We start from the raw sequence: 13,220 nt of genomic DNA, 5'->3' as shown, positions 1-13,220 counted from the left end.
TTAATCAACCTCAAAAATTTCATGCAACATGTTGTATGTATGTGTAAGCATTTGATTAGAATATCTATAATTTTTTATCACGTTCTTAAGGGTGTTCATGATTTTACAGAATATAGTAACTATTATCTGAATTTCTGTCCCAGGGACAATCCCTGAATATTTCAAAATCTAATTTTATAAAGTATTATAGCAATATTTTTTAGTAATTGGCTCATTACCCATTAATAGGTAATGGAATTAATTTAGTGGTTTTCATATGCATTTATAAATCAAACACAGTAGGAAACATAAGAATATATTGGCCATAGTAAATCTTTCTTTATTACTATTTCTTCAGTTTTATACACACAGGAATATTTGCACTTGAGATCATAGTTAAAAGTATTATGGATTACAGGTCATGGCCACAGATCTAGAGAGAAAGCATTTGATTCTGAATTGGTAGGTTCCCATTTGCATTGTTTATTCTTTTGTTTTTAAAACCTAGGCTGAACTTAACAGTTATATCTCCTAGGCTTATCATTTGCACCAGGCAGTAAGTTGCTAATCTAATTTTCTTGTTTGCTTTTTGGTTCCACAGTAGTTTTCTCTGTCTTTGTATTTAAGGTACTAAATTATTTAATCATTTTTTAAAGATGGAATGTCATTTCTGATAATCAGTAATGAGAAATATTTAAGTAGGCATTTTCCTCCCTCTTAGGTACAAATAGAATCATCTAAGTAGCATCAAAAAATTTTTAGGTGAACAGTATTCCAGAAATGTGGTGTGGTTGAGCATTGGGGTTGAGGTGAGAAACGGAAGAGAATTACTTGCTAATTGCAAAGATACAAAGATGAAAAGTATTGTTTTTCTTACATAGCCAGTGATTGAGGAAGTCAAAGTTGTATTGCTCTGAGCTTATTAATGCTCTTCCATATGCATAAATCATTAAGCTAAATAAATCCTTTTATAAAATTAAGAGTAAGTTATATAAAGGGCTAATTGGTTTATTTCTGGATTACCTATTAGGTAGTACCCTATCCCTTGAGTCAGCCAGTATCATTCAAGGGGAATTATAGACAATTCATATAACCCCAGGTGGATGAAGTTATCAAGAGCTCCTTAAAAAGAACAGCCTCTTATAGAGAAAACTATTACATGAAGATACCTGCATTGAGACATGTGGTTCATCTAAAGAAAAAGATATTAAGGATAGTGACTCACAAAGTTAAGAGAGATTCTGCAGTAAGCTACCCTAGACTTCTGAGGAGTTATTTTAAAATGTGTAGAATATAATCCCTGAAGAGTGAAAATGGCAGTTTGTTTTTGGCATGGAAATAGGGAGACAGTGAGAGTTTGTTGCCTTAGTTGCAGACAGTGGGCTGTGCATAGGGTAGGTGGCAGAGCTATGATCTCATTGTATGTATGTATTTGTTAATAAATGTGTTTATCAGCTTCATCACATTTTTTAGAAATTGGTGAAGCCACCTTTCCAGCTTCCTCTCTGATAATTTTTTTAAAATAGTACTGTTGAACCCTGGTACAGAAAACACATAGTGAAAAGTGAAATACCACTAAGATGTAATTGTTACCCCTTTAGCATTTTTTGAAGCATTGTAAACAAATGCTGAAGTACAAAGGGCTGACTAATAGTTTTTACCATTGACTTTCAGGAGGGCAGCATCTCAGTGAGAAATGTGAAAATGGTGAAGTGCTAGTACCTTGTAGCATACTGGCCAACATTTTGTAAGTCAAAAGTGAGAAAGGAGAAGATAAAATCAGCAAGATGGCAGAGTAGAAAGTCCTAGTCCTTGATCCTCTACTGAGACACTGACTTAATAGAAATGTATGGATTAAAATACTTCCTGAGAACTCCAGAAGCCAAATAAGAAGTTGCAGTACACCAGGCAAGTACAAAGCCAGGAATAGCCGTCTTGAAATGAGTTTAAAAAGCAGTTTGACTTTACCAAGCCGACATAGCGTAGTGCCAGGAGCATATTTCTCAGCTTGCAATTTCTCCTGGGTTTGAGGAAGATAATGAAATGTTTAGCCAATATTGCAGCTTTTCAGAGATCTCCCCCAGAGAACTGGTTTCTGTCTCATCTGAACCCAAACACTGATGAAACAAGCATAGATTAGATGCCTGAGTCCACTGAAAACAAGGAAGAGTAGAAGTGGCTTCCTGTGGTACCAAAGGACCTACTGTGCTGCAGAGAAAGTCTGGCTTGGCTTGGTGCCTTTGGGAGGAAACACCCAACGTGTAGTTTCTTCTTCAGGAGGGAAGAAGATGAGTGGAGTGTGCATCCAGTATTCTGGCTTTTGGAGGTCTGTCTGAAGGACTGGTATCTGTGTTGCCTACTCGCCACTAGTGAGGAGCCAACATTGTTTGGATCACTGGGGGCACTGAGAACCAAGAAGAGCAGAGTGACTTGCTGTGGCAATGCCACAGAACCTGCGGTAGTACAGCAGACAGCAAATGGAGTGAGAGATTACAAGCTCTTAAAAAAGACAACTGCAAACTTCTCTAGGTGTACAATCTCAAGTCATATCCCCCCAAAGAGTTCAGAGATTCCCCAAATATCTAGCTGGACTAAATGGTATATGTATGCCTCTGTATGAAGCCAATCCATAAAGATTTGTAGTGGTGGCTGTTTTTGTAAATGCATAAACTTAGCAAAAAATCACTGGACACATGAAGAAACAGTGAAACATGGCCCAATCAAAGGAGCAAAATTTGCAGGCCAACCCCCAAAAAACAGGGATTTATTAATTACGTGACAATTCAATATGAAGTTCAGTGCTTTGTATGGGAACATAGACAAATAAAAAAGTCAGGAAAGCAATGAATGAACAAAATGAGAATACAAAGAGGGAAACTATAAAAAAGAATTAAGCAGAAGTTCTGGAGTGAAAGAATACCATAACTGAATAGAAAGATTTAGTAGTGGAATTCAACAACAGGCTTGACTAAATATAGGAAAGAATCGGGAAACTCAAAGATATGTCATTTGAAATTACCAAATCCAAGGAGTAAAAAGAAAAACAGCTCAACAACAAAAAGTAAACAACCCAATTAAAAAATGAGCAAAGGACTTATATTGACATTTTCTCCAAGGAAGATAAACACAGAGATAAGCAAATTGAAATATTTTCTATATAACTAAGTATCAGGACAATGTGATCAAAACTATACAGTAAGGTATCACTTTACCTGTGTTAGGATGACCACTAGAAAAAAAGTAGAAGATAAAAAGTTTTGGAGAGGATATGGAGAAAACAGAATCCTGTGTATTGTTGTGATTGTAAAAATGTACAACTGTGATGGCAAACAGTATGGAGCTTCCTCAAAAAATTAAAACTGGAACTACCATATAATCCAGCCATCCCATTTCTGGATATATATTCCAAAGAATTGAAAACAAGATTTTGAAAAGATACTTTTACACTTCTGTTCATTTCAGCGTGATTCACAACAGCCAAGAAGTAAAGGCAGTGTAATAGACAGGGACAGATGAATGGATAAAGAAAATGGGGTATATACATAAAATGGAATATTATTCAGCCCTAAAGAAGAAAATTTGTGCCAAATGCTACAACATAGATAAACCTTGAAAACATTATGCTAAGTGAAATAAGACAGCCACAGAAAGACAAATACTGTATAATTCCACTTATGTGGGATATCTGAAGTAGTGAAGTAGTCAAACTTACAGAAACAAAGTAGAATGATAGTTACCGGGGGTTGCAAGGAAGGGAAAACAGTTGTTGTTCAATGAGTATAGAGTTTCAGTCAAGTAAAACCAAAAGTTCTAGAGGTGTGTTGTATAACAATATGCAATATGTTAACAAGATTGTACTGTACATTTAAAAATTGTTAATACAGTAAACTTATGTTGTAAATTTATGTGGTTTTTGCCACAATAAAAAAAAAATGAGAAAGAAGCTAGGCGCGGTGGCTCACGCCTGTAATCCCAGCACTTTGGGAGGTCGAGGAGGGTGGATCATGAGGTCTGGAGATCGAGACCATCCTGCATCCTGGCTAACACGGTGAAACCCCATCTCTACTAAAAATACAAAAAATTAGCCGGGCGTGGTGGGACCTGTAGTCCCAGTTACTGGGGAGGCTGAGGCTGGAGAATGGCGTGAACCCAGGAGGCGGAGCTTGCAGTGAGCCGAGATTGCGCCACTGCACTCCTCCCTGGGTAGTGACGAGACTCCATCTCCAAAAAAAAAAGTGAGAAAGAAGACTCTTGTTTTTTCAGCCTTTTTAAAAATACAGACATTCCCAACTCTTGCTGCAATGCGTTCTTTACAAGTATTATTTTAATGTAATATTTTTGTAATCTGATAGAAGCAGTTTTATAATTGGTGAATGTATTTCTGATCAAAGCCTTTACGTCATGTAAATTCTGACTGTGACCAACAAATTCTCATAAATATGAAATTTTAATTATTTTTTAATTATTTAAATAGTAAGATTGTATGCCATTTTCTGTTTTTAATTATTTAAATAATAAGACTGTATGACATCCACTGATATCATTGTTTTGGGGGCCTTAATATCCCTAAAATATCTAGGTTATGATACATTCAGTTTCAGAAAATATTGTTGACATGTGTAAATATTTTACCCTTATTAAATGTGAATGTCTTTGTGGATGTCATTTTATCTCACATCTCTTTTAAAAATGTAAGGAAGCTTGAATTGATGTCTTCTTTTTTTCTCTGCAGGTTTTCCTGTAGCAGATAGGTATCAAAATGAGTATTCCATTGATTTTTCTTTTTGTTTAAAAAAAATACCATTGTAAGTGTTTGAAGGGTATCCTGGAGGGTTTAGAGCCAACATCTTACACATCTGACTTTCCTTTTTTGTTCATTCTTGCTTTTACACTGTATAACAAAGTCAACTTTGAGAGGGATAAGAAGCCAAAAATACAAAAGTGAGTAATTTAGCATCAAAGTAGGGAGAGAGACAGTCGAACTTCTTTGCCTTGGGGACAAACAGTGGGTTGTGGATGGGGAGGGTGGCAGAGGACTTATGGTCTCAATGTGCATGTGTATTTGTGTGTAAATTTGTGTATCAGCCTCCAGACATAAAACATTAATTGATAAATCCACCTTTCCAGCTTTGTTTTCTTTTTTTTTGAGAATTAAAAAATAACAGTACTATTGAACTCTGGTGCTACAAAAACAGTGAAAAGTAAAATATTGGTTGAAAATAGACAAAACAATCATAAGCATCATTTCAGTGAAAGAAACTACAGCTAGCTATATGGAATACTGGAGTAATATAGGTTTAGCACCCCAAATCTGAAATTCAAAATGCTCCTCAAAACCTAAATCTTTTTGAGAGCCAACATGATTCTCAAAGGAAATGCTCACTGGAGCATTTCAGATTTTCACATTTGGAATGCTCGACCAATCACTGTAATGCAAATATTCCAAAATCTGAAAAACTTCTGTTCCAAGTCATTTCATATAAGAGTTACTACTCTATCTGTACCTTAGAACAGTGGTTAACAAACTTTTTTGATAAAGGGCCAGATAGTAAAATATTTAGGTTTTGTGGGCCATACAGGCAGGCCCACAGCTCCAGGCCATCACAACTCTGCCATTATAGCATGAAAGCAGCAATAGACAATATGTAAAGGAGTTAGTGTGGTTGTTTTCCAATAAAACTTTATTCACAGAATCAGGCAATAGGCTGGATTTGGCTCAAGACCATAGTTTGCAGACATCTGCCTTAGAATTTCAGTAATATCGCTAAAATCACCGCCTTAAAAATATAAGTCAAATAAATTCAGTTCCCTCATCTATAATATGCAGAGGCTGAATTAGATTATCTCCAAAGTCCCTTCTAATGCAAACATTCTGAGTGTTTGCCAAAGTTGACTATGGCATCTCTCCTGGCAGTTTACATCATGTCTGGCAAGAGTATAGCTGTTGCTTCTTGAACAGGCAAATTAAAAATACAGTGAAATGTACTCTTTTATTTTACAGAACTGTTACCATAACTGCTATTGGGTTATATTCTCAAAAATCACCTGCCAAGGAAAAATGCAAAAGGTTCGTGCTATTCTAGTGTTAGCAGAACATGACCATCAAGGAACCTCATCTGAAAAGACTGATGCTATTTATTAGACCAAATTAGGAAACCCACACATTCAGCTCTGCATTTGGTCTAGCTGAATTCTGTTACTCGGGTAGCAAGCTGTTCAGGAAGTACTTTTTTAAGAAGGAAAAGGAATCAGGAAAGCCAGTATGTTTTTGGAGTCATTTTCTGTTTTTTAGTATTTAATCTTCCTCATCTTTCCCCACAAACTGACCCAATTCTAGCTTATTACCGAGTCTTTTCAGACCTAATGTTTTAGTTTGTTACTATGGTTTGTTCTTGGTACAAGCCCTCATCACCCCACTCAGCAACTAGAGCCCTCTCCCGGCTAATCTTCCTTTCTGTGCAGCCCATCTCTCATAAATATACCCTATATGTAGCAGCCAGTATCCTCTGCTTTAGTGTTTGCATTGGTCCTCTTCTTTTCAGGAACTTATTTGGGTTTATATCCTAGTGTATGAAATCTGTTCTGTGTTTCATGGGGTGCAGTTTACATCAGCATTCATTGTTTATATTTGGCATATCAGTTTACCCTCCTCATTTCTGATGGGCTGGCTAACAGCCATAATTCTCATCATTTTTGGTTAAAAAGCAAAACATTTTAAAAATAAGAATTCTGAATAATGACATAAATGGAGCTCCAAAATAGTTCTCTATGATTTAGTATTTGCCTTGTTACTAGCCTATTTTTTTAACGAATAATTTAAAGTAGCTAAACCAAACAAACTTCTCAGGAAACAAATTGGTTTCCTAAAAACAAGGGTAATTAATTATACATTTTATACATCACTGGGGAACTGATATATCTTAATTGAATAAACTCTGAAGTTCGTTGAGGATAAAGTAAGATCCTGTGATTCAATGACAAAAAGTCGTTAGTGGTATTGCCCTGATGATCCCTTTTCTCCAATTACAAATTATAAATTAATATTCTTGTTGCATAATAATCGCACTGAGTTTGTTTAGTGTGATCAGTTCCTCTGAGCCCCATAAATACTGAAAGAACAGGTAAGATCAAATTTTCATAGCACAGAGTAACAGAAATATTTGAGAAACAGCTGTTGAAAATAATAGCCAGCTATTCTCTCATTAAAGATTGGCTGCAAACAATAAACACTTCTGTGTATTGTTTTCCCTACTTGTTTCAGACATTTAATATATATTATCTTTTTAATCCTCAAAGTGACCTTCTGATACAGATGTCATCTTATCCATTAGATATCTTCAAATTGCTAGTACAGAAGATGTATTAAAAAACTCTATAGGCTTTATTCAGTTAATTGACAAATTTAGAGGGAAGTCACACTACAGGCAGTATGTGATTCAGTGGCTCAGGCATGTCACCAATGGCTAGTATCTTTTCTTCACTCTTTTCTGCTTTCTGTGAATGCATCTTAGGATGCTTTCATCCTAAGGCTGCCAGTCTTCACGATATTATGTGATGTCATGTTTATGTCTAGTTGTACTTCTTTCTTGGTGCTTCTCTCAAAAAATTTTCTTTCACTCTTGAAGCATCTTTGCCTCTCAGTGTTATTTAATCTTCTTAACATTAGTGCCTATTCCTGAACCAATCACTTGAGTGGGGGAAGAGATTTCATCGATTGGGCTAGGCCAGTCTAGGACCACCCTTATTTTTGAGGGTCAGGTTAATGCCCTCCAAAATGGTAGAGGGGCAGTCCCATGAGGGAAATTGGGATGAATCAGGGAAAAGCGATGTTATACAGCAAACACCGAGTCCCTACTACAACCCTTTCTCATTTGTTTTTTACAAACTAACAGCAACAATAATAGTAATAGTATAAATAGTAAATAGTATTTATAACAGTATATAAATATGTAATATATAAATATAAATATATAATTAATATATAAAGTATAATAGTATAATAAGTAGTAATAGTGTTTATTGTGTGTACTATGTGCTAGGCACATGTTTGATAGTTTAGATACATTTTAGTCTTCAAAGCTGTCTTGAGAAATAAATGGTATTAAATCTGTTTTCTAGAAGTTTAGAAAGATTAAACAATTAATCCAAGGCCGCATGGTTAATCAGACCTAGGTCAGTCTGACTTAAGTGTCCATGTCTTTTCAGCAAGTCATGCTATCTCCCCAGTAAACCATAAGCTGACTATTAAAAACATTGTAAGTATTGTCTTAGAAATTTATCATTATTATAGAATTCTAGGAAATAATGTATCCCATTTTGGTTTAATGTGCAGCACACCCACATTAAAGTCTTGATAAGCAGAATTACAAAAGGGATGTGAGTTATCTTTTTTTGCCCACTTTGAGAACCAAGATCCTTATTGCAGTGGTCAGGTAGGATACTGTATGCTATATGTATCCATATGCATATATACCTGTGTGCTGCATGTATAAATATTGCATATATCATAGATTCTAAGAGAGGTTTTTATATTGGCACTTAATGAAAATGACAAAAGAACAAGTTGAAAGGGACAGGCTCTGCCCTCTAAAATAACTTCACAGTGAACACTAAAGACTATGTCATCTGTTATCAGCCTTCAGTTTATCACTTAATGGTAATAATCGAGTATTGTGGTTAAGGGAATATCTCTGGCCCCATCTGAGTTATTTTCTGGGTGTCCTAACTTTAGTCCCATATTCTGCCTCCTGGGGAGTTTATTTCTTGCTTCAGGGATCTTAATACTTGCACATGCAGAAGGCTTGGGCTTTCAATAATGATTCATAATTATTTAATTTTTATTGAGGTCCTTGTTTCCCTCTAGTTTTCTGCAAGAAGCTGACTAGGCTTGTGGAGTGGTGAAACTGTATTACTATGCCTGTGGCTTAAATATTACTATGTATTACTATGCCTGTGGCTTAAATAACTATAAATTGGAAATAAATTGAAAATTTCCTTTCCTAGATTTAATGACTTTAAGCAAGAAATTGTTCTAAGGCAGAAATATTGTTGGATTACCTACAGAACAATCAGAAACCCCTTCTGTATTTTTAACTGTGTTACAGTATTTGGAAAGAGTTGTATTGTATTTGGAAAGCTCTACCTTCATAGTACTTTATTTGCTGGACATCACTTTTCATTCATTATTTAATGCTATTTAAGTGTAGTGTTTTTCTTTGTTTATTAATATAGTATGCATTAAACAATGTTTGATAATTTGTTGAATAATAGTTTGTCAAATAATTTGTGGAATAACCAATGTGGGTTGGGAGTACAAAGAAGTACATTTTTAAGAGGCAGATGATAAAGTGCTAACTGGAAAAAAAGTATCAGGATTCTACAGAACAGCACTGCAGTTATGTATGTCATATGCTGCTTTTAAATTAAATTGCAGAAAAGATTATTTCATTTAAAAGTTATTCTATAGCTCAGACAGAATACTATGTGGTTTCAAAACCAGAAGAGTACACGTTTTCTAAAACAGGTGCATATATCTAACAAAATAATTAATATGTGAATATTGGTTCAAGTAATAGCTTGAACTAAATATTAATTTCAGGTCTATTTTAATAAGCATTTTAGTATCTATTAAAGTTGATAAATTAGTGGAATTTTACTTTTCACTATTGAAATCAGGTTTTGTTCTGATTTTTAAGTAAAGCTTGATAGAAACTATTTCAGTCATCATCCTGGTAATTTAATATATTTGGTATTCACTTAAAAATAACAGAAATTGTCTGACACCATTAAGTTTATGTTTAAAGCATATAGCTTATTTGATTTTGTTAATGGCTCACCTAAATTTGTATAATACTTAAACTGTGAATAAGAGAAAAGGTTAGAAGAGAAGAGAATATTTAAAGGACAGTTAGGCAGATGTTTATTTTCTAGGTATTCTCATTAAGGAAAAAGCCATTAAGTCTTCACCTCTATAGCTTTTCTAGTTAAGAAAGCATAGATCCCTGATGAAGAAAGTAAAAGAACAAAATAGTCGAGAAATGTCGAATAAAATGCTAATCCCTCTTTTAAAATTCTGGCTTAATATCTGGGGGCCTAATAGAGAAAGTGGGAAAGATTGTTTTTGGAGAACATGTATTTTAATATACTTTAACTCTTTTTTAGTAGTGCAACAAACTATAAAGTAACTAAAAAGAAAAATAAGCCTAAGCTTTTAATGTTATATTAAGAATGAATACAAAGTTTTATGGTTGCATTATTCAGTATGGTAGTCACTGACCATATGAGGCTCTTGAGTGCTTAAAATGTGGCTAGTGCTTCTAAAAAACTGAATTTTAAATTTCATTTCATTTTAATTGATTTAAGTTAAAATACTGATATTGATTCAGTTATTGGAAAATTTTAAGCATATTTGGAACATCTTGGGTATGTGAATCTACTTTTCAGCTGTAAATGTAATGAAATCTAAATATAGATCAAATTATTTCAGATGAAATTTACATCTAAACTGAGATGTACCATAAATGTAAATATCATATTTCAAAGATTGTGATTTTAAAATGTAAAATATCTCAACTATAATTTTTATATATGTTTTGGATATGTTAGATTCAAGAAAACTATATTATTAAAATAATTTGCACATTAAAAAAAAAAACTTTAAAAAAATATAGCAACTAGTAAACTTCAAATTACTACTTGGCTCATGTTATGTGTGTCTTGGACCATAAAGGTTTAAGAAGTTTTTCTGAGACTTCACTGGAATTAGTTTGATGCATAAAAATGCAATCTGGGTCAGTGAGTAAATCAGGCCAAAATCATAGCATTTTTCTTTTTCTCTCTGGACATTGCTTTCAGTTATGTTGGTGTTAATAGTCTAATTTTTTAAGCAATTGCTGAATCTAATAGCTAATCCAATATAATTTACTTTTTACATACTCATATTTGACTCATAATAATATAGTTTTCATGTGGTATTAGAGAAAATCAAATTCCATAGATACTAATGAAGCAAATTGGTAAAAATAGTGATAAAGGAAAAAGTATGATTTTTGAGTGTTATTATGACCTGGATAATGTACAGTATGAAACACTTAAAGTACTTAAACTGTATCTAGAAGAGATTATGGTGTCTGTTTTCTAATATGATGTGTTCTTTTCATGTTTTCTGTTATCCTCACCTCAAACAAATTGGGCAAAAAGCATGACCAATGTGTAATGCATTTTGCTCTGTCAAATATTCCTAATAGATCCAAATAGATGATAAATGTTACTTTCATCGTAACTTTGTCTCATTGTTCATCTGTCAATTCCTCTAGGAGGTGATTTCCTCACCTTTCTGAGAAGGAAGAAGGATGAACTAAAACTCAAACAGTTAGTGAAATTTTCATTAGACGCTGCTGCTGGTATGTTGTATCTCGAGAGTAAAAACTGTATACACAGGTAAGGAGAACATTTTTAAAGCAATTTTTGGTTTTATTACTAGAATGCTGGAAAGCTGATGTATTTGCTACAATACAGAAGTCATTTTCTTTCATGAAACTTACAGCTTTTCTTGTTGTTTTCTGTATTTTGTGTGAACGTGTCCTCTGCTTGTTGTTTATATAGTTTATACAAACACTCATTTTTCCTCTTACTTGAAGTGAGTACCTAAGTAGATAGTAATTTGCCTTCTAGTTGGAATTTGTTTTATTATAATCATGAACAACAGTCACATGGAATGTGCTACAACTTAGTAATGTAAGAAACTACAGCCTTATAATCAGATAAGATTGTTTCATGTGTTGTCTGTTCTCATTTTCCAAAGAAATTACATATGAAGTCATGGTAAAGCATAATAGTAAAACAGCAATTCATGACAGTGAATTTGGTCAAGAGTAAAAGATTTTCAGACTCATTTAATGCTCTTTTGGACGAATTAATTTTTTTTTTCATTTTAGTACCTACTAATTCATGGCATTGTATTGAGAAAATAAATACTAGTTATTTCAAAGGAGATTTTATGAAACTTGTTCTGATTATATGTAGTGACCTGGTCTTAATGCTTTATACACTGTGGTTTTAGTTGCTTGTAGCAGGAAGTGTTTTTTAGTGCTAAATGTCAGTACAACTTACGAACTGCTGCAGAATTCATGTCAGATCCTAAATATGGCTAAGTATAAATAAGCACAATGAAGTGAAGAACTGATGCAGTTTTTATGCACCAGAAACTGTGCATAATACTGTTTAATGTGGAGCAGAGTTCATTGCTGGATTGAACTGTTATACACTTTATGTAACTGGTTTTGTTACTGAAGTATGCTTTTCTCTGAGGGATATCATTGTCTAGGCTTTGCTTTAACACTCTAGTGAGGTTGTATAATGTATAATTAAAGGAAAGCAAAGTTACCATCATCTCAACTATACATTTATGTGATCTCAATAGATATTTTTGACTTAAATTTCCCCACCCCCACCGCAAATTTTACTTAGTGTTCAGCTTTATTCTGAAACTATAATTACGACCTGTATTTTAAATATGGTTCAACAATTGCATATATTTTAAAATTCATTTCTATGGAGATGTATTTTTTTGGAAATTAACTAAAAATAAGACATTATAATTGTATTTCTGTTTTACTTTCTATGACTATAGATTGAATCATATGATAAGAGTTGACTTAAAAAGCATTTGATTCTGGATAAAAATTGTACTATCGTTAATTTCACTAGTGATCAACACTGTGTTAAAAGTAACCATAAAGGTTTTGCTCTTCATTTGGAGAAAATGTGTAATTTTTATTGCTGAGGTATTGAGGTGTTTCAAATTCTCTTTGGTAATTACTCCTTTTGTCTCTGATTTATTTCATACTATTAGACTGCCTGTGGCTTTAAACTGTAATAAATGCACATTATTGAAACTTTGTTTTTTTGAGGCAGAGTCTCACTCTGTTGCCCAGGCTAGAGTGCAGTGGCGCAATCTTGGCTCACTCTAACCTCCACCTCCCGGGTTCACTCCATTCTCCTGCTTCAGCCTCCCGAGTAGCTGGGACAACAGGCGCCCGCCACCACGCCCGGCTAATTTTTTGTATTTTTAGTAGAGATGGGGTTTCACCGTGTTAGCCAGGGTGGTCTCGATCTCCTGACCTCGTGATCCGCCCACCTCGGCCTCCCAAAGTGCTGGGATTACAGGCATGAGCCACCGTGCCTGGCCTGAAACTTTTTTAAATTTGTTAAACTTTTTTTAATTTGTTAAATTTTTTAAT

At 34.0% G+C, this 13,220-nt stretch overlaps 1 protein-coding gene across 3 annotated transcripts in view; it reads left to right on the top strand.

Moving 5' to 3' along the window:
- Positions 1-13,220, top strand: part of FER (FER tyrosine kinase) — a 451,703-nt gene that overhangs the window by 325,909 nt on the left and 112,574 nt on the right. For all 3 annotated transcript variants that reach the window (XM_033178963.1, XM_033178962.1, XM_033178965.1), the window contains one exon: positions 11,295-11,418. In XM_033178963.1, the coding sequence (XP_033034854.1) occupies positions 11,295-11,418 (124 nt within the window). The remainder of the gene's footprint in view (positions 1-11,294; positions 11,419-13,220) is intronic.

This window comes from Trachypithecus francoisi, unplaced genomic scaffold (assembly GCF_009764315.1).
Source record: "Trachypithecus francoisi isolate TF-2019V2 unplaced genomic scaffold, Tfra_2.0 Lachesis_group2, whole genome shotgun sequence".
Taxonomy (NCBI): domain Eukaryota; kingdom Metazoa; phylum Chordata; class Mammalia; order Primates; family Cercopithecidae; genus Trachypithecus; species Trachypithecus francoisi.
This window is presented reverse-complemented; position numbering and strand designations above follow the sequence as displayed.